Source organism: Macrotis lagotis, chromosome 1 (assembly GCF_037893015.1).
Source record: "Macrotis lagotis isolate mMagLag1 chromosome 1, bilby.v1.9.chrom.fasta, whole genome shotgun sequence".
Classification (NCBI taxonomy): Eukaryota; Metazoa; Chordata; class Mammalia; order Peramelemorphia; family Peramelidae; genus Macrotis; species Macrotis lagotis.
Window position 1 is genome coordinate 687,932,643 of NC_133658.1, and position 22,453 is coordinate 687,955,095.

The 22,453-nt window shown below is 38.3% G+C and overlaps 1 protein-coding gene across 4 annotated transcripts in view; it reads left to right on the top strand.

Moving 5' to 3' along the window:
• Positions 1-22,453, top strand: part of WIPF1 (WAS/WASL interacting protein family member 1) — a 172,750-nt gene that overhangs the window by 138,067 nt on the left and 12,230 nt on the right. For all 4 annotated transcript variants that reach the window (XM_074215677.1, XM_074215678.1, XM_074215676.1 and 1 more), the window contains 3 exons: positions 11,319-11,404; positions 14,769-14,898; positions 18,867-19,049. In XM_074215677.1, coding sequence (XP_074071778.1) covers positions 11,354-11,404; positions 14,769-14,898; positions 18,867-19,049 — 364 coding nt within the window. In that variant the 5' untranslated portion in view covers positions 11,319-11,353. The remainder of the gene's footprint in view (positions 1-11,318; positions 11,405-14,768; positions 14,899-18,866; positions 19,050-22,453) is intronic.

Consider the following 22,453-nt stretch of genomic DNA (forward strand, 5'->3'; position numbering starts at 1 on the left):
AAAGTCAACCAGGAAGTAAAAGTCCTGGTCATCTAATTCTAAATCCAGTGCCCTTTCCATTTCATAACAATTTTTTCTTGCCATGATAGTCAACAATATGTATTGGTCAATCAACAATTTGAATACTTACTAAAATATCAATGAAGTATTCGTAGAGAAGATGAAATTGCATCTGGGCAATTAAATTCAGAAATGTTCTTTATGCAGTGGTAATTGTCCTAGTTGTTATGAAGGGAGAGAAGAGAGGAATTATAAAATAAATTATAGGTCACATCCCAATATTATGGATTCCAAAATTTTGTTGTTCTAAAATGTTATTATACAAAATATTGCTCTAAGTGACCCATTGTTAAAGGAATAGAAATTTTTACTGTGTGATCACAGATAACTTAATCTCTCTTAGCCCTTAATCTCCTTCTCTAAAAGCTAAAAGAATTGGTTCAGCTAGGGGATAACTTATCTCTCTAGCCCTCAGTCTGCTCCTCTAACAGCTAAAAGAATTGGTTCAACTAGGTCTCTTTAAAAACCTCTAAAATTCCATGTTTCTCTCTCCAAATCATCCTTCCTTTAGCTTATCTGTACATAGCTGTTTTCACATTATCTTCCTCCATTAGATAGTGAGCTCCTTGAGAGCAGGTATTGTCCTTTACCTTGCTTTGAATTCTCTTGCACATTGTAGGCATTTAATAAATGTTTATTGACTGACTGAATTGTGAATAAGATGTAGAAATTATAAAACTTTAGAACTGGAAGGGACCTTGGAGGTCATCTAGTCCACCTCATTTTTCCAGATAAGAAAACCAAGGATCAGGGATATTAAGTGCTAAAGGTGACTTGATGAAGGTCACACAGGCATGTAGTGTCTGAGAAAGGAGTCAAATTCAGCAAATCAGATTCCAAAGCCGTCATCCTTTCCATTGCATCAGTTTGATTTGCTCAAGACAAGGTAGAAAGATAAGACCCCAGCCAACAAAGTGATCTAGTTGGGCATACATGAAATATGTACTTGAGAATGACTGAAGAAATGTAATATGTGAAATGTAAATGTGAAATGTAATATCACAAAAAGTGTACATGGGTGTTAAGGACAAAAGAATAATCAGAATGAATGTAGTCAATCAGTGAATTCTTTCCATAATTGTTAACTTTTGAATAGGGTTCTGGGAGGTTTTTTAAAACGTCCTGTCATTACTAAAGGACAGGAACTTGACCTAGAACAAGGCCACAACACTCCAGCATGCACCAAGAACTAGATTAAAATGTAAATGGTAGGGGCGGCTAAGTGGCACAGTGGACAGAGCACACGGCTCTGGAGTCAGGAGTACCTGAGTTCAAATCCAGCCTCAGACACTTAATAATTACCTAGCTGTGTGGCCCTGGCCAAGCCACTTAACCCCATTGCCTTGCCAAATCCTTTTAAAAAAATGATGGGAAATATTTAACAAATAAATATAAAACCTTTTTCAATAAAACCTAGATAACATTATATTTTAAATCTAAGTCTATGTGCTGTAGTAGAGAGCCTTACATACAGATTAGTGTCCCCAATGGCTATTTGAGTTTGATACCAGTGGCCTAGAGCATAAGAGATTAAGAGACTTGGGCAAGATCCCACAACCATTACACGTAGAGATGTACTTGAACCCAGGACTTCCTGGTTCTAAGGCTGGCTGCCTATTCACTATACCATGACTGCCTCTGTGATTTGGAGCATTATGTTGTTGCTGTTGTTAAGTTATTTATGACTCTTTGTGACCCCATTTGGGTTTTAGTTTTGGTTTTTGTTTGTATGTTTTTTGGGCAAAGATACTGGAATGGTTTGTCATTTCCTTCTCATTTTACAGATGAAAAACAGAGGCAAATGAGGTTAAGTGATTTGTCCAAGGTTACACAGCTAGTAAGTGTCTGCTATCTGATCTGAACTCAGAAAGGGAAGTCCTCCCAACCTTAGTCCAGTGCTCTAACAATCTCGTACAACGTCTAGTAGATCTTGGGGTATTTAGGATTGGAGCAGCTTGGTGGCACAGTGGATAGAGCGCTGGCCTTAGATTCAGGAAGACAGGAGTTCGAGGCTGGCCTTAACACTTGACGCTTAGCTGTGTGACCTTGGACAAGTCATTTAACCCTGATTGCCTTGCATCCAGGGCCATCTCCACTCATCCCGATTCAGATCTGGCCACTGGATCCAGATGACTTTGGAGGAGAAAGTGAGGCTGGTAACTTAGCACAGCACGCCCCTTGCTAAAATCCAATTCGTGAGCTTGTCATGGCATCACCTCCCTGATGTGGTCTTATTCGAAAATGAAGGACAAACATTATTTAGGATTATTTAATCCAGTGAATTTTATCTCTCAAGTTATACATTGTTCTGGACATTTAACTTTTGAGAATAGCTTAGACTTCTAGTTTAAGAAAAATAAGGGTTTGAGATAGTGGATCAAAGTGGGGCCCTGAACACCAGAGGGCAAAGAACCCAGACACCTGAACATGGGAAAAAAATCAGCAAGGTTAGCCCCAGAGCTATAAAGATCCATGAATATTTTGACTTTACTCCCTCTGGTTTGATGAATTTTAAAGGTGGAAATGGAACTAAGCCTGCAAGAAGAAATTAATTTACCCCCAGCTCTGGAGATGAGAGAAATACAGTCAGTCCTAAGAGATTTACCATAAGGGACATTAATCTGACTGGTCACATCTCATTTCCTCCTGTAAAGGTATCTAAATGCTCAATCCTTGAGATATAGCCAACATTTGATTAATATTTCTCAGACTTCATGTTTACCAACCATGTGATTCCTTAACTCAAGATCATACTAATGGAATGTTTAGTTGAGAGTCTTCAGTTAATCCTTCATTATGGAGTATAGCCAACAACAACACTGAGCCACATTTGGCAAGAGAGAACATTCTGGTTAGAAATATACTGGAAGGCATCACCAAAATGTTTTTCCTCTATGTAAGGTTTAATTGGTTCACATAAGTATTGAACCATGACCTCAATCATATCAAACATTATGCTCAAACCATTCTAGTAAAAAAAAATTTTTTAATTAAATTAAGCCACACATTTCTTGGGGGGGGGGGGCATGTCCCCAGGCAAGTCACTTAGCCTGCTTTGGTTTCTTCACCTTTTTAATGGAGTTAATACTTTCATCTCAGGATTGTTATAGGGATAAAGTGAGATAATTTTTAAAACTGTTTTTTTGCAAACCTTAAAGTGCTATGTAAATACTAGTAATAGATGTTGTTATTGTTCTTGTTGTTAGAGAGTCTGGAGAAGATAAAGGTTAGAAACCATGAAGAAGAAAACTTCAGAAGAATATTAGGAAACCATTCCTGGATCCTATGTTGAGACTTTCTAGACAACTGACCTTCCCAGTTTGATGTACAAATAGGGTCTATGGATGGTTCTATGACTCACAGTCCAATGAAAGACTAGATCTGGATTTGTTCTTCCAAAAGACTCTGTCCCTCTTTGCTGTGTGGTTCCAGTGCCTCTTCTGGTCCTAGGTTCCAGGGTTCTTTTGCTGCCAAATTTTCTGCCCTCAGCCCTCTCCCCCTTTTCAGTACTCCATTCCACTACTGGTAGACACCAGCAATCAGATCAGTTCTCAACCTTTTGTTTGTCCTGTTTTCCTTTGGTGGTCTGGTGAGGCCTATGGACCCCTTCTTAGAATAAAATTATTAAATGGATAAAATAAAAGAGATAGGATTACAGAGAAAATAAATTAGATTGAAATAGAGGGTGTCCCAGAAGTCTCAACATCATTTTAAATTCTTAGAGATTAATGATTCTTTTTCTCTGTGATTTCCCTTTCTCTCTGATTCTTCTTAGAGTTTTAAACTGCTAGGAATTTTGAAGGACCCTATATTTCTATCATTGAGTATGGGTGTATGTGCCTATAGATCCTATTGCTGGAAAGGCTAAGGTTGGTGAATCACTTGAGTTGTAATAGAATTAATGTTGATCATATATCCACATTATGCCTGCCAGCAATCTAGTCCCCAAGAGGGGCATTCACTAGACTGATTAAAGAAGGATAAACCAGTCCAGGTCAGAAACAAAAGAGTTCAAAACTGCTCTGCTAATCAGTGGTGGGAATGGACCTATGAGTGGCTGCCACATTTCTATGCTGGGCAAAATAAGGAAATTTAGTTATCAAAATATTTAAAATAATGACACAACCAGATTAAGAATCCCTGCTCTTGGGGTTTCTTTGTAATATTTCATCCTATATGAATGAAGCTGTTTTTGGCACTGTCTCTCCAAGTCCCAACAAAGCTCAACCTTGTCATTTGTGTCTGCCCTCAATGATCCATATGTAGAATGAATCCCCTTCTTTTGTATGTCCAATCCTCATCACAAAATAGGGAGAAGGAACAGCACTTATTGTGCTCAACTTCATGACTGCCAGCCACATTTGTTTTAATGACAGATGTGCTAAATTCTATTTTTTTCTTGTACCTTTATACTAATTGATTAAACATAAAACGAAATCTCATCTTTCAACTCACTACCAAATCTTTTAACATCTGAGTCACAGATTTAAATTAATTCTTATTTCTTTTTAATGCTCAATGTTCTGTTGATATTCGAAAGGGGAATCAGTTGGTGTCATTTAGTTTATGTTTAAAGCAGTATGTAGGTAAGTGAATGATCATTTAATAAAGTCAAACACTTTTACAAATACTTTATTTGATGCTCACAAGAACCCTTACATCTTAGAAGCTGAGTGATTTATCCAGGGTCACAGAACTAGCCAGTGATAGATCTTCCTGATTCCAGGTCTGGAACTCTAGTCACTGTGCCACCTAGCTATCTCAGTTTATATTATACTTTTTATAACTTCTTGGGCATATTGATTATGTTTAATATGATGGGCATATATTTTCAAGAATAATTTATAAAACTGATTTTTTGCATAAAGATTATATCACATGATAAATTTAGCTTGCATTTGTATGGAACACTGTCATTTATATTAGCTCATGATTCTCACTCACTCAACTTATGAGCAAAACAGGTCAGCAATCATTAGCCCCATTTTATAGATAAGGAGTTGAGGACTCATATAATTAAATTCTGATTTGTCCAATGTCACATGACTAGTAAATGGGAAAACCATGACTGAAATCCAATTCTATTGATTTTCTTTACTTTTCAATAATCTTTACACCAAATCACACTGATATCTGGTAGGAAACTTTGGTGTACTTCTTATAATTAGAATTATTTTAACATGGAAATTAGTAACATAGTCTTAAGAGACCAATTTATGGCAGAGGAAATATTGGAATATAGGAGGGATTGTGTACCTAGATCTTTAATCATTTTCTTTATCCTAGTACAGTGGTACCCCAAGGTGTTTCATTTCTCTCTAGAGCAAGGATTCTTAATCTGGTTGTGTTGCTATTTTAAATATTTTGATAACTAGATTTTTCTCTTCCTAGTTGGAGATTAGACCAATCCGTGAAACAAAGAATAATTGGAGATTAAAATAGATGGTGCTAAAGACACATGCAAGAGCTGAAAGAAGGAAAAGATCCTTCCAGCATCCTATGGATCTAGTATCCTATGGAAAAGATACTGAATCATGAAGAAGGTGATACCATATCCGACTGACCTATTATCTCTTGGGCAGATGTGTCCAAATTTATGGTCTATGGGCTGCATGCAGCCCTCAAAGTCCATTCATGAGGCATTTATATTTTATTATTATATCATTGGTTACATTGTAGTCATGAATAAATATTAAATTCTGTATGTGGGGGGGGGTGGAGCCAAGATGGTGACAAGAGAGCAATGTCTCTTAGAAGCTCTCTCATAAAACTTCGAAACTAAGGACTCTAAACTTCTGAGAGACAGAACCCACAGGGGTCCCAATGAGGCAGTTCTCCTACTCAAGGTAACCTGGAAAAGAGCAGAAAGGCTCTGCTCCCCGGGGTTGGAGGGGTGGCCCGCCAGAGCAAAAGAACTTCATCCTCCAGGAGGCAGCCCCAGGGCCCTGGGAGCCACGGCGGGGGAGTTTCCTGAGCTACACCCCCGGGAGCACCAAGCACAAAGTGGGGGAACAGCAGGGGACCTATGCCAGAGCAAGCGCGTGAAACCCAGCCCTCAGGGCACACAAGGAACAACTTGGTCTTTTGGCAGCCCAGATCCAGGAACAGAAGCAGGAGGAGCCGGTAAGCAGGAGCCCCCAGGGCATAAGCCCATTGAACCTAGGGAGGGGAGTGAAGAGAGACTGCCAAGCTCTGTCCTCTGCCCCTGAATAGGACTTTGGGGCCCTGATGACATTCAGATCCTGATTGCAGTCTAGGCCCCCCCCACAGGACAGCAGGGGCCCCCTCCACCTCAGCCCCATGGCAGAGAGGGGGCGCATATGGTCATTCACAGACCAGGAGGAAGGACAGAGCCTCATATACTGAGACCCCCCGTGGGAGTGTCCCAGAAGCTCAGGAAGCACCCCAAAACCAGGCTCAGGCTGGGAAAATGAACAAGCAGAGTAAACAAGAGGAAGACCATTGAGAAATATTTTGCATATGAGCCCAAGAAGGATCAAAATACTCAGTCTGAAGATGAGGAAGCACAAGCTCCTGCATCTAAAGACTCCAAGAAAAACAGAAATTGGGCTCAGGCTATGACAGAGCTCAACAAAGACTTTGAAAATCAAATGAGGGAGTTAGAAGGAAAAACTGGGAAAAGAAATGAGAGAGATGCAGGAAAAACATGAAAATGAAGTCAGCAGCCTAGTCAAGGAGATCCAAAAAATGCTGAAGAAAATAGCATGCTAAAAACCAGCTTAGGTCAAATGGATAAAACAGTTCAAAAAGTTATGGAGGAGAAGAATGCTTTAAAAAGCAAAATTGGCCAGATGGAAAAAGAGATAAGAAAACTCTCTGAGGAGAACAAGTCCTTCAGACAAAGAATAGAATTCAGGGAGATTGATGAATTTACCAGAAATCAGGAATCAATACTTCAAAACCAAAAAAAAAAAATGAAAAATTTGAAGAAAATGTGAAATATCTCATTGAAAAAACAACTGATATGGAAAACAGACTTAGGAAAGATAATTTGAAAATTATTGGAATACCTGAAAGTCATGATCAGGAAAAGAGCCTTGACATCATTTTCAAAGAATTACTACAGGAATATTGCCCTGAAGCAAAGGGCAAAATAGAAATGGAGAGAATTCACCTATCCCCCTGAGAAAGAGATCCCCAAAAACCAACCCCTAGGAATATTATAGCCAAGTTCCAGAACTCCCAAGTCAAAGAGAAAATATTACAAGCAGCCAGAAGGACACAGTTCAAATACCATGGAGCTGCAGTCAGGATCACACAGGACTTAGCAGCAACTACATTGGAAGCTCGTAGGGCTTGGAATATAATATACCGGAAGGCAAAAGAGCTTAGAATGCAACCAAGAATCAACTACCCAGCAAGGCTGAATGTCCTCTTCCAGGGAAAAAGATGGACTTTCGGAGTGGCTAGGTGGCATAGTGGATAAAACACCAGGCCTGGAGTCAGGAGTACCTGGGTTCAAATCCAGTCTCAGATATTTAATAATTACCTAGCTGTGTGGCCTTGGGCAATCCACTTAACCCCGTTTGCCTTGCAAAAAAAAAACCCTAAAAAAGAAAAAAAGGTGGACTTTCAATGAACCAGGGGAATTTCAAATGTTCTTGTTGGAATGGCCAGAGCTGAACAGAAGGTTTGATCTTCAGATACAGGACTCAGGTGAAGCATGGAGATTGAAGGAGAGGGGGAAAATATGAGGGACTTGATGATGAACTGCATGTATTCCTGCATAGAAAAATGACACTGATAATACTCATATGAACCTTCTCAGTAAATAGAGCAGGTAGAGGGAGCTTTTATAGTTGAAGCACAGGAGAAAGCTGAATTTGAAGATAAAATATGGTATAAAAATGGAGTTAATAGAAAAAAAAGGGAAATGTGATGGGAGAAAGAAAAAGGAGAGGGAGGAATAGGCCAAGATATCTCATATAATAAGTTTTTTCTTTATCACAATGAGCTATTGCAATGATATGGAAGGGGGGAAGGCAAGGGGGAAATGAGGGAATCTTCGCTCTCATCAGAGGTGGCTAGGAGAGGAAACAGCATATATACTCAATGGGGTGTAGACATCTGGAGTAAGAAGAAAGGGGGGGACAGGGGGAAGGGGGGGATGTGAGTGATGGAGGAGAGGATGGACCATGGTGGGAGAGTTGTCAGATATAACACATTTTCTTTTTTACTTCTTGCAAGGGGCTGGTATTGGATGGCCTATCCAGGACCATAGGGCCAGGTGGATGCTGGGCCTAAGGGGTGGTAGGGGGCTCAGGGCCTCTTGGCCCCAGGACCAGGGATCTGTCTGCTGTGCCACTCAGATACCCTACAGCAGAGTCAGAGTGAAAGGAGAGAGAAAATATAGTACATGGTAGTGGAGAAATGCGAAAGGAGGGAATTGCGACCAGCAATGCAACAGTGGAAAAATATGGAAGTAACTTTTGTGATTTATCTCTTACCTGACTTGACTTTAAGCTCTTTGATAGCAGACGGCTTTGCTTTTCATGACATTCCTGAGAGTCTAGTACAGGAGCTTACATGGTACATGTTTAATGAATATATGTCAAATATTAATTAACTTAGGATCATAAATTTATAACTCAGAAGTCACTTAGACCAGGGCTGTCCAAAATGCACCAGCAGTACAATTTTATGCAGCCCCCTGTGGGTTTACTAAATACTTTTGTAAATGAACCAAGCTACCTCAGAGCTCTCACTAAACTAGCAAATCAAAATATATTGTCTATTGTTTCAATAAAAACTTTAAAAGTAAGGTTGGACAACTCTAACTTGACCAATCCCCTTATTTTATAGATGAAAAAACTAAGGTCCATAGAAGTTAAATGAGTTTAAATAGATAGTAAATTTCATATAAGAGGTACTATTAGAAACAGCATGGTTTAGTAGATAGAATACTAGATGCAAAGTCAGGAATACATGAGTAAAACTCTAGCCTCTGCTGCCCACTAGTTGTAGGACTGTAGGCAAATCATTAAAGCTTCCCTGATTTCCTCATCTTTAAAATGGGATTAATATCTGTAACAGTTCTCTCACAGGGTTATTGTGAGGATCAAATGTAATAATGTTAGAAAATCACTTTGCTAATTCAGAGTGTTCAATAAATATAAGTGATGATGATGATATTTTTGTTAAATATAATTGAAGCATGGGCGGCTAGGTGGTACAGTAGATAGAGCTCTAGTCCTGGAGTTAGGAAGACCTGAATTCAAATATGGCTCAGACAATTTATACTTACTTAGCTATATGACCTTGGACAAGTTATTTAACCCCTTTGCTTTGCCAAAAAAAAAAGTATAATTGAAGCTACTAATTTTCTATCTCTAGGAGATAGCAACAACAAAAACTTAACAAAATTCAACCCTTAGCAACATTTTATTCCTCATCACTTCATATATTTAAGAAGCTGAACCTTCATTTTGTTCTATTCTTTGCTGTTGCTAACTCATGGGCCCAACTTTTGATATTGTGTAGTGATATTGGAAAATCTAGCATCCTCTAATGAGAACACCAATAATTAGTTGACAAATATTTTGAAAAATAAAAACAATAGGTATAATCTAATTTGCTGATAATTATGATGTATCAGCTAGCTGTCACAGAACATCAAGTCTTGAAGGTCATAGATTAGATTCCTTAATAAAGACTGGACATTTCTACCCTCAGCTTTCTGTTCAGCTTATCTCCTTCTTTCTGAGGAAATCATTTCTAAGTGCAAAGGTTATTCTCAAGCCAAGGTCTCTGCCTTCAGTGAAAAGTTAAAGGTATCTTAAAGATTATTGGGTAAAAAGCTTAAGCAAATTGCCAAAGAGATTATTGTTTGAGTAATAGATACAATAAATGAGGGGTTGTACTGCTACCATTTCTGTCAGTTGCATTCTTTTTATTTTTAATGTTTGTATTCTCTATCTTCTTTTGGATTTAATCTAATGATACTGTTAATTTGGGGAATATTGTGCATATTTTATTGAGAAACTGATATTTTTCCTTTACATAGATATATATTAGCTAAGTAAGTATAAAGTGTCAGAGTCAAATTTGAACTCAAGTCCTCCTGACTCCAGGGTCAGCTCTCTTTCCATCTAGCTGCCTAGTTGCCCCCACTTCAATTATATTTAACAAAAATATCACATTTGAGTTTTTTATTTGATTTTAATATAGGCATAATCAATATATATATACACACTACCCTAGTCAATGTCTTTTTTTTAATTTAAAAACTCAGGCTGGAAGTTAGGAGATATTCATGGGCTCAATCCCACTACTAAATAGCATGATTTTTTTGACTGCTCTATTTTTGCCCTGGACCAGTTCACCCTTCTTTGGGTAATCTGGTGTGGTCCCACTTCTGTCCCCTTCCTCCCACTTCCAGATTCTCACCATATTGATGGCAAATTTAGTGCTCTCATTTAATCATTGTTGCCTCAGAACTTCACAGGCTTACAATGTAATAACAACTTAATATCTTTCTCAAAAATACCATGAATCCTCCATAAGCAAACCTGACTATGGCATGGGAAAACATACTATGATGTTCTTTGGCCTGAAGACACAAATGCTTTGAATTATATACCTATGACACTTTGACTTTTGTAACATTGCTCTAATAGGTAATCAATTAACAGTGTTTTTATAATTATGTGTATATAGTGCTTGAGTTTCTTCCCAGGACAAATGCATTTGTAATTTTAATAATACAAACTAGTGGGAGAAAGGTTTGCTTTTCAGCACTATTTTGCTAGAATGTAACTTTTCCAGTAAACAAAGGATACTAGCTATGGTTTGTAGGTTTGTTCCATTCTCTTGTTGAGGCCCTACTGTGACCAGTATTACTCATTTGTGAGAAGAGCTCGGGTGTGGCTGTGGAACAAGGCAAAACTCTGGTGATTTCATAATAAAATTCTTGCTTATGGGCCAAGGGCCCAGGTTCCTTTCCATTCCACTATGATTCCACTTGAAAGCTATTGTAACTAAGCAGTTTAAGGAGCAAATGAATTCAAATCCCATTATTGAAGGACCTATATAACAACTTAGAAGGAAAAAAAATAAGTTAATTTAGTTAATTTTTAAAAGTTGGTCAATTTAGACTCCAAATTTGATTTTTTGGGGGAGTAAAAGGGGAAAGAAAGTTTAGAGTAAAATGTCACAAAAGAGCCTAATTAATTGTCTCTCTCTCTCTCGCTCTCTCTCTCTCTCTCTCTCTCTCTCTCTCTCTCTCTCTCTCTCTCCAGGTTTGAGTCATAATATTGACGCTTAATCGTCCAAGATGCCTGTTCCTCCCCCACCAGCACCCCCACCCCCACCAACATTTGCCCTGGTGAGTGTCTCTTGGTGTCTAGGTATAAAACACAAGTGTGTATTTGTTTTAAACATATTTGCTTTTCTGGTTTATATAAGAAATGATCAGAGTGATACAGGTGCACAATGTAAGTCAAACCATACTGACAGAAATAACATTGAACATTTATTTCGAGTTTCCATTTGTTTCAAGTTTCTCTGTAAGTGTTTTAAGTCTTACATATAGTCTGATTAGATCTCACTCTGCCCTGATCAGTCATATCACTAAAAGAAAACTTACAGAGGACACAGTGTTCCAAGAACTAACTCTTCCAAGTCATTCATTGATATACTTTGTCCAGTTCTAACTGGTGATAGGAGATAGGCAGATAAACTGCCAATCATCCTGAGGCTTGTTCCCTAATCTTAACCTAGTTAGTTCACTTCTGGCTGGGTCAGTCCTGACTGGGACTGATCTTTTACTAACTTTTTCCCCTAATCAACTCAATTCCATTTGATTCAATAACCATTTATTAAGTGGCAAAATGTTGAGAACACAAAGATGAAAAATGACTTACATTCTACTTACTTGATATTACAAACATTCTTCTGATCTACCAAATCCATTACAATCTTAAACTTATAGGACCATAGATTTAGAGCTGGAATGTATTTCAGAGGCCATATAGTTCAAATCAGAGGTCATAAAGTTCTAATTGCTTGTTTTGCAGATTCATTTGATCAGGGAAAAAAAATTGGATTCCCAATGGAGTTTAAGTAATTTTTCCAAGATCATACAATTAATAATTTTCAAAGATAGGATTTGAACCCATTTCGTCTGACTTCAGAACTGAGACCTGTCCATATTTTCCCCTCCATTCTGTCCCTCATATCAAATTTATCCATAAATTCCAAGAATCAAAGGCTTTAGAGATTAGATGATCTTCCAGCTTCTCCTGAACCAGGCTGTCACATTTGATTCACAAAGAAAGTTAATTAATATGCTCGGACTCATGCCAAGTTAAATGGCAGAGCTAGGACCAGAACATAGGTCATGTGACTGGTATTCTTACCATTATATATTATCTCCACATTAGATCAATTTTCCTTAAGATTCAACCTCTCTTGTCACTTTTTCTCCTTTTATTTGTTCTAATCCATACTACATTCTGACAGGAGATTAATATCCTTAGAATATTGATTTTATCATGATATTCCCTGACTCAATAAGTTTCTATTGTTCCCTATCATCTATCATATCTAAGCCAAGCTCAGCCTAGCATTCAAGGCTCCTCCATAAATAGACCCTGATTTACAGATACCATCTCATCTGCTAGCCCTCACCAGCATAATCCACTCCTCCAATAAGGCTAGTCTCCAATTTTCAACACATACCCTAGTCATTCTTATTAACTTGCCTTTTCTCATTCTGCCCTGACCTGCCCAGTTACCTATGGTTCAAAGAAACTCTTGAGCTTGAAGTAGTTCCAAGGCCAACCCAGTCTATTTACAATTCACGTTAGTCTCTAAGATACATTCTTACCTCCAAGTTGACTCTGGCTACATGCAAGGTGACCTTATAAAATGTATTTCATCTTCATGTAAATCAAAACATCTATTATTAACACATTTATCCCGTTTTGTTGACCCTATTGCTTTCTTTTTTAAAAACTTTTCTTCTTTTTTTGTCGTTATTCAAGAAAAATTACATAATTGTTAAGTCAGAACCATTACTTTTCTACTTTCTAGAGAAAATTCTTCTTATATAATAAATGAAAATAGAGAGACAATAACATGGAATGAAATACACAGTGAGCTTGAAATGCCAGCTCTGGAGATACAACTCCATAAGCCTCCTCAAACAGGGATCGCATACTTAAACTGCCTTCCTTGAAGGATTGTTATGGGGAGATCACTTTGGAAAGTGCCATCTAAATGTAAGACCTTATACTCATAAGAGTAACTGATTATTTACAAACTACTTTTACTCACTTATCTCATGGGAAACAGGGGAACCAAGTGAAATGACCTATCCAAGGTCACATAGCTAGTAAGTAGCAAATTAGCAGTTGAACCCAAGCCTTAGAATTAATAATGAAAGGGATGTACTTATTTCCTTTCTGGCTCCATTCTTCTTTAATAGATTAAAGTTAATGCCACCCTCCCAGGCCTAAGGCTACCTTTATATGACTTGCCCAGGGCCATATAGCTATTCAAGTATCTGAGGCAGTATTCAAACTCAGGCCTTTCTGACTTCCAAGGCTAGTAAACTAACCAAGTGCCCCCTCAGGGTCTAGGTAATCCTTGGACCAGACTTTAATGCTACATATTATTTTTCCATGTGTAATTGGTAAATTCCACTAAATCCTTTGCCTACTAGAAAGAAAAATCCAGGAGGAGAGGGATCCTTTCACTATTTAATCTTTCCAACTCCTTCCAGTAGCATGGGACCTGGTAATAATAGGCTCTATATCTGTATATTAAAACGAGCTTAGCTAAATTCAGAACTCAGGCTGGCCAGTGTGATGATTTTTTTCAAAACCCTGGACTCTCAGAAACTATCGTGACCTGTACCAGTAGAGGGAACACTCACACTGATGAAGTCCAGGAAGTCCTGACGTCAGTCATTAAGTATTTATTAAATTCTGGGCCAGGCACTGTGCTGATCACAGTTTTGAAGCATCACAGCTGTCCAGTAGCTGCCACAGTTCTGGGCGCATTTATTTTTCACTCAGATTGGCAGGTATTCTACAATCACAACTTTGAAAATTGCTAGGACCCTGTGAGGTTAAGAGATTTCTTCAATTATACAGCCAATAATGCCTCTTTTTTTTTTTGTAAAGCAATCTGAGACTTTCCCAGGGTCATGGCTAGTAAGTATTGAGATCACATTTGAACTCAGGTTCTCCTGACTCCAGGGTTGGTGCTCTGTCCACTGCACCACCTAGCTCCCTCTCCATTCTGTCTCTTGTTGATCACATAAGCAGTCACTTAATACATGCTTATTGAATTGGATAGACAGATGAAGCAGTTACTGAATCTATCCTTTGTAGGTCAAATCCCAGATGCCACTGCAAAACCCTCTTTGCCTGATATGAAAATTTCCTTCTGTCTTTGGTCAGCCAAGCTAATGTCTGTCCATCACAAGCCAACAGACAATGGCATGAATTTTCAGTCTTCTATCTAGAAGCAACTTTTCCTACACTAAAAATGAATGTATTTCTTGCTGTATCTGCCCCCCCATTATCTCCTTTAAAAAAAGCCACATTTGTATCATTGTCAAACTTCCCCAAGTTTTATAACTTGTTATCAGTTTTTCTTAATTAGGAGTTTCCTCTGCTAAGGCTGCCCCCACTGAATGTTAGTCTTAATCTGTCTGATAAATAACAATGGTTACTTTTTAGGCAAACACAGAGAAGCCTTCCTTGAACAAATCGGAGCAGGCTGGAAGAAATGCTCTCCTTTCTGACATTAACAAAGGGAAAAAACTCAAGAAAACAGTCACCAATGACCGGAGTGCACCAATATTGGACAGTAAGTACCCCCAAAAAATTATTTTTAAGGCATGATGGTTTATGATCTAATAATCAAATCCCAACAATGTTATTAATGCCAGCTGCAATGCTGGCAGATGGAGGTACTCTATTACTCATTGGGTGCCAGGGTCCTCATGGCTTTCTTCGATGAATGAGGCAGGAAGCTAGCATAATCATTCTTTGTCCCAGTCACACAGGGGCTCCTTTCTGAGGCACTCAAAGTGCTTTCTAAATCCTAACTCATTGCTCCTCATTCCCTGCTCAGGTCAGGAGCACAGAGCTGTATTCTCTTTTGAGAGACTGAGATGATAGATCCCATGATATATTGATTATTTTATCCAGTATAAAGTCTATAAGATAGCCAGGAAAACTTGACATTCTGTCTTTCCCACACTGTTGTAATTATTTAGCAGAACGAGGAAATACCCTTTGTGGCTAGGTTTCTAGACTGTCAACCCACAATACCAAAGTCCTCTCTACCAATCAGATAAATTAAAGATATATTCAATTTTATATATCCTTGTGAGACTAAAGTTAGGCTGGGATTGTCCTTCCTAAGGCAGCCTAAAAAGTTTTGTGTACATATGACTGACTGAAACTAGGAGTAGGAGGAGAATTTGTGGAAGTCTTGCCTGCCAGATTGGGAAAGAAGATGGAAATGTCAGCATTGCTGGGAGAATACTGGTTGAAGGGCAGAGGAGTTAAGGGAGAAGGAAATGGAGAAGAGGAAATTGATGGGCAACTCTGACTACTGCTCCTTGGCTAAGCAATGGTTGAGCAACAGCATATTCTCCACCCCTCAAAGGGGAAGTACAGGGTTTTTAACTTGATTTCAAACTATCTAACCTCCAAACCCAAATGTCAACAACAATACAGATGTTGCTATAGTGTGAGTACTTAAGTCCTCCTGAGAAAATGTCACCCAATTAGGGTCTGTTAATTTTCTTCTCCTCCCTCCAGAACAAGTTTTTAACTTGATTTCCATAAACTTGTTTTTTAAAAAATATTTTAATAACTATTTCAATATGATTGGCTTCCTTTGTAATCCTGTGTGTTTTATTTTATGCATTTATAAACATTCAGAGAAAAGGTCCAGAGGTTCCACCTAATTGCCAAAAGGGTCTAATATGTCCCACAAAAAAACTAAAAACCCCTGCTCTAGAATAATAGACTATTATAACTACTAATAATACACTAATATTTGATGCATAGAATGTTGGAGCTAGGGGTCATATTTGAATATTTCCTAATCCAGTCTGCTGATCTGATAGGGATCCAGAAACACATTTCTTTCATGTGAAGTTGTACGTGTTCAGTCATTTTTTAGTTGTGTCTTGACTTCATGACCCCATTTGGGGTTTTCTTGGCAAAGATACTGAATGGTTTTCCATTTCTTTCTCCACTTCATTTTACAGAAGAGGAAACTAAGGCAAACAGAGTTAAACAATTTGCCCAGGGTTACACAACTATTAAGTATCTGAGGCCAGATTTGAACTTAAAGAGATGAAACTTACTGACTCCAGTCCTGGCACTATACTTTGCCAACTAACGGCCCCCAATGCAGATGGCTGCTGGCAGAAGTAGAATGAGCATCCAATATGCCCAACTCCCAATCCAGTCTTTCACCCCTTATATCATGTTACTTCTTTGCCTACCCATGCTATTCCATATAAGAGGATTCAAAATACTAAGGGTTCCCCAAGTCCAGTTCTCTCCCCATGACAATAAGCAGCCCTCTTGCCTCCCTACCAGCTTAATTTTGGTAGTGTAATCTGTTAGCAGAGGGTGATTTGATTTTTTTTGTCTTGACATCATTTGGTTTGGGGGAAGAGGGAGAAGGATAGAGGTCCAAATTTATGATTTCTTCAGTGTAAGAAGTTCTTAACAATGATTCTTACTTCATTGATACAGCATCTCCTCTGTAGAGAATCAACTGATGGTCACTGAGAGGTGATTTGTCCTTTGTCTAGGTAATTATGTATCAGAAACAAAACTTGACCCTTAGTCTTCCAGATTACAAGGCCAGTCCCTAATCTATCCTGCCACTGTGTCCTACTTAAGGATGCCTACTTCTGAGGGATGTTTAAAAATGTGCTCCATGTCTTGTGGGAACAAGACCCTATCAAATAAATACTCTTGTACTCTGTGTACATAAACAGGAATGCTATTCACGTGTCTCTTTTGGAATTACATAGCTTTTGCAAGCAATCAAGGCTGAGGCTTGTTTTGAATCATACAATCTAGAACTTAAGAAAGTAGGGGTAAGAGACCCACTTTATAAGTGTACCATCATTGTGCTCAGCTTTGAAATGTTAGTACTGACTTAATTAGTAGCTTTTAAATTCATCCAATAAATTGATGGTGGTGCTTTTCAAAACTATTTACTGTGTAGCAGTTTTTTGTGGTGGTTAAAAAAAAGAAACTAGAAATTAAGGGGTTTTGTTAGCTTCAGTTGGGGAATGGCTGAATAAATTATGATATATGAATGTGATGGAATAATAACTATAATAATACCTCTCACTGATATAAGGCTTGCAAAGCACTTTACAAATATGATCTCTTTTGATTCTTATAACAACTTTGAGAGGTAGGTACAGCTAATAACCTGATTTTATAGATGAGGAAATTGAGGCAGACAGCAGTTAAGAGACTTGCTTAAGATTACACAGCCACATAGTGTCTGAGGGTAAATTTGAACTGCGGCATTCCTAACTCTAGTTCCAACACTCTCTCCACTGTGCCACCTAGTTGCCTAATTCTGTTATGCGTATTTCAAGAAGGACCCAAGCCAAATCTATCTGAATTAGAAAGCTACAATAATACTGGCTTTGTGTTTGAATTTTAAACTTGACCAGATAAATTCAGAGATGATCACAATTAGAGGTTTGACCAACAGTGATTTTTTTTTCCAGTCACAGCAACTCATAAAAGCATTCTGCTATGGGGTGGATGGATAGTGTCCATATTGGTGGAAGCAATACCCACAAAGATTAAATCACAGATTCTTGAAACATCTAAAGGCAAGAAAGATAATATCTCTTTTAGGAATGAAGGCTAAACATGTGAATAGACTCTTCTTTTGCAGATTAGTGAATTCAATTTTGGCTAATTTTAGGGGTTGAAAGCTGGGGAGACATTGGGGGGGTTGCATGTTTTTCTCCTCCCATGAACCAAATTTCTCAGAATACATGAACTTAGGCAGCCACTTAACCTCTTTTGGACTCAGTTTCTTTCTCTGTAAAATGAGGGAGTTGAATGATATAACTTCTGAGGCTTCTTATAACTCTGATCCAATAATCCTGTGAAACTTGAATGCATTATTTAGGAAGAAATAACCTCCTGATTACAAGCTTTGCAAACTCCGCGATGAAATGATGACAAACATCACAATGTGAACTTTGTTTCCCCGGCTCAAGTAGCTTGCTCCCCAGCACACTGAGAGGCAGATACCAGCGAGAGACGATTTCACAAAATTCCAGATCCAGCGCCTTTTGGTTGGGGAAAGAGAAAAGAAAAGGGAAGTCAGTGTGTATTAGGGACAAGTGGATCACCCACTCTGTTTTCCTACTCTGTACTCCTTTGTTGTAACTACAAAAATTCTTGCATTTTCACAGCTTATATGGAGGGAAAAGAGATGTGGTATTTGAGGTGGGGAGGAGGTAAAGATCTGGGCTTTATTATTAAGGCCCTTCAGAGAAGAGCTACAAGGTATAGAGAAAGGTACTGTAGTGAAGAAGAATCCAAAGAGTACTCTTCATCTTGCTTTCCAGGTAGATCTCTGTTTTTATTGTATGAATATATACTTAGCTATAAATGTAAATATATCCATACACATGTATTTATATACATGTTTATATCTTTTTATAGTCATTGATGTTTTCTAAAATTCTAGGGCTTGATGAAATATGTGGAATAACATTCATACCTTCTATTTGCACTAAAGATTTCATTTTTCTCTCTCTGCAGAACCTAAAGGATCTGGTGGTGGAGGCAGCAGCTTTGGAGGAGGCAGCAGTGGTGGCGGATTTGGTGGAGGTGGTGGTGGTGGTGCTACTGGTGGTGGTTTCGGAGGGAGTGGTCCACCTGGTTTAGGAGGATTATTCCAGGCAGGAATGCCAAAGCTGAGATCCACAGCCAACAGAGATAATGGTAATGACATGAACAAGTTTTTCTTTATTTACTAGATTGATATGTCCCCCCACACACAACTATCTTATTTCATAGAATCATAGATTAAGGTACCTTTGAGGCCATCTTGTCTAATCCCTTCATTTTGGAGATGAGGAAACAGAGATAATTTAGGGGAAAGAATTTAAGTGACTTCTCCAGTTCACAAAGATAGTAGCAGGAATAAGATTTGAACACTCTGATCTACCATGTTGCCTTTAGTCTTTAAAAATTATAGCCTATTTTAAATTAAAACTATTTTATTAGGAATATACTGTATTTAATAACATTTTCTCTACCAATATCAGACTTTGGGGGACACTTTGGCAGAACATTTTTCTAGCACAAGCTGGATTTGGAGAAAGAATAGCATCACATGACCTGACATCCTGTGAATATGCTCTGTCTATTTTTTGAAAGTTGTCTGACTCTATTCTCTAGTGAATATTTTAGTTCACTTTCCAAAATCAGTCTATAGCACTTAGATAATAACCATCAAATGTGGGAATAATTTTATTGAAGTCATAGAAGATTTGCATAACCCTAAGCACCTTTCTAGAACAGGGCTGGATCCAAAAGGCATTCATTGAATTCCTGATGATGATAATAGAATTCCAATGCCATTGATTCTGGAAATATGCTTGTGGGACCCTCCAAAGCAGCAGTCAAACCACAAAGCATCTGCTCTGAGCTGATAATAAAAACTTAAAACATCCCCCCCTGTTTCTGTTAGTTGTGCACAAATGAAAAATGGTAACCTATTCTATGAGATTATCTCCTGTCTATGCAAATACATAAGAAATCATCTTAGAAAATGCAGCTTAAGGGGCAGCTAGGTGGCACAGTGGATAAAGCACCAGCCCTGGAGTCAGGAGTACTTGGGTTCAAATCCGGTCTCAGACACTTAATAATTACCTAACTGTGTGGCCTTGGGCAAGCCACTTAACCCCATTGCCTAGCAAAAAACCTAAAAAAAATGCAGCTTAAAATGCTCACTTGGATGGGGAAAGGAGCAGGAGGAATAAATTCAAATTTCTTACCAACCTGCTTCAAAGTCCTTTGTTGAGGTTTAGTTCTGTCTACACTTCAGGACCTCATTTGGGACTTTCTTGGCAAAGATACTAGTGTGATTTGCTATTTCCTTCTCCAACTTATCTTTATAGTTGAAGAAACTGAGGCGAACAGGGTTAAGTGACTTGCCCAAAGTCATACAGCTAATAAGTGTGAATTCAGAATTAAACTCAGATCTTCCTGACTACAGGACCTGTGCTCTATCCCCTGTGCCACCTTGTTACAGTATCCTTTAAGAAATGTTAAAATGGGGGCAGCTAGGTGGCGCAGGGGATAGAGCACCAGTCCTGGAGTCAGGCGGACCTGAGTTCAAATCCAGCTCATACACTTAATAATGCCTATCTGTGGCCTTGGGCAAGCCACTTAACCCCATTGCCTTAAATAAAATTTAAAAAAATGTTAAAATTCCCTTTGGAAAGAGGTAAAATACACACACACACACACACACACACACACACACACACACTCTTTTGATAAAATTGTTAAATGTTCTATTGTTTCCTACTAATTTAGCAGATTTGTATCCAGACCCAGAGATTTAATAATATGAAAATGCCTGGCATACCAGGCCTAACCATATCCCTCAACAGGTCTTCCCTTTGATGGGAAAGTATGGCCAATATAATCTTGTTCACCCATGGCTAGCAGACAATGCAAGCTCTCATATCAGAATTATTACTCTGATGTATTTGACCCAGTTCACCCTTAATATTTCATATTTGATATATTTCATATCATATCATATGCCATTTTATTCAAGTATTCCTCCACTTGAGTTGACCAACCTTTTGACTTATAATTCTATGCAAGGCACTTGACTTCTTAGCCTCAGTTTCCACTTCTTTAAAATGTTGATAATTATAGCACCTACTTCAGAGGGTTATTATGAGGATCAAATGAAATAACTAAAGAAAAGTGCCTTGAAAACCTTTCATAGCATATAAATTTTTGATTGCTGCTTGGATCTTCTTGACTTCCAATTTTCTCAGGTTTTCAACTTTCTCCCTATCTATTCATGACTACTAATCTAAGACAACTGACTTGGGACCCAGCAGACCCTTCTCAGGCCTGGCTATGAATACATTAATCCTTCATTTACTGCTACCTTGTTTATGATAAGATCTGCTGGTCAAAGGCAATGTTTCTCAAATTGCAAAATTCAGGTTTTGGTTTTTTTTTTCTTTCTTGAACTTTTTTTTTCAAAACTTTAAAATTTTAGGGGCAGCTAGGTGGCACAGTAAATAGAGCACAGACCCTAGAGTCAGGAGTACCTGAGTTCAAATCCGACCTCAGACACTTAATAATTACCTAGCTGTGTGGCCTTGGGCAAGCTACTTAACCCCATTGCCTTGCAGAAACCTAAAAAAAAAGTTATAAAGTTTTCAAATCTTTATTTTAAGTTTTGAGTTCTAAATTCTATTCCTCCTTCCCTCCATTCCCTGATACCAGGTAAGTAATGAAATATAGGTTATATATGTTCAATTATGTAAAACATTTCCATATTAGTTCTAAGAAGATGAATATTGACTTTTTATAACCCCATTTGGAGTTTTCTTGGCAAAGATCCTGGTGTGGTTTGCCATTTCCTTCTCCCAGCTCATTTTACAGAGGTGGAAATGAGGCAAGCCGGGTCAAGTGACTTTTCCACATAGGCCAGATGTGAACTTTGGAAGATTGACTCCAAGCCCAGCCCTCTAAGCACTAAAGTGCCAGCCAGTTGCTGTAAGAAGATGAATATGCTGGAATGAGTATATATATTTTTTCAGCTTAGTTATCTCATGTGGTTGATCATAGGTTTAAAGCTGGGGATTTTAGAGTTTATTTAGACCATCCTTACTAACCATTTAGCAGATGATAAAACTAGGGCCCAGAGAGGTTGACAAGTCACCCAAGATCGCAAAGAGCAGCAGAGATTCAGTTCCAACCATGGGCCTCTTGAACCCAAATCTATGGATGCTTCCATTGCTGTCTGCTGGCAGCTCCATCAATGACATGTTAACTGTGATAAGGCAGTCCTGGTCCAGCACAATGGAAATGAAAATATCCATCAGGAAAAAATTCAGTTGTCTACATCATTCAATGCTGCTAAAAACACTCCTATTAATGCCAGTACTTTTTTTTTAACCTCATTTTTGTTTGCCACATCTTTCTCTGACAGCTTTTGCTGACCATTTTTCCTTGTGGGGAGACTAAAGTTTATCATATTTTCCCTCTATCTGTAGAAGAGGTTTTTTGAAACTAGTGTGTTAGGGACTGTTGTGTGTGGGAATACTGTAAATCTTCATCACCTGGTGCCCTTGAGCACCAGAATGTTG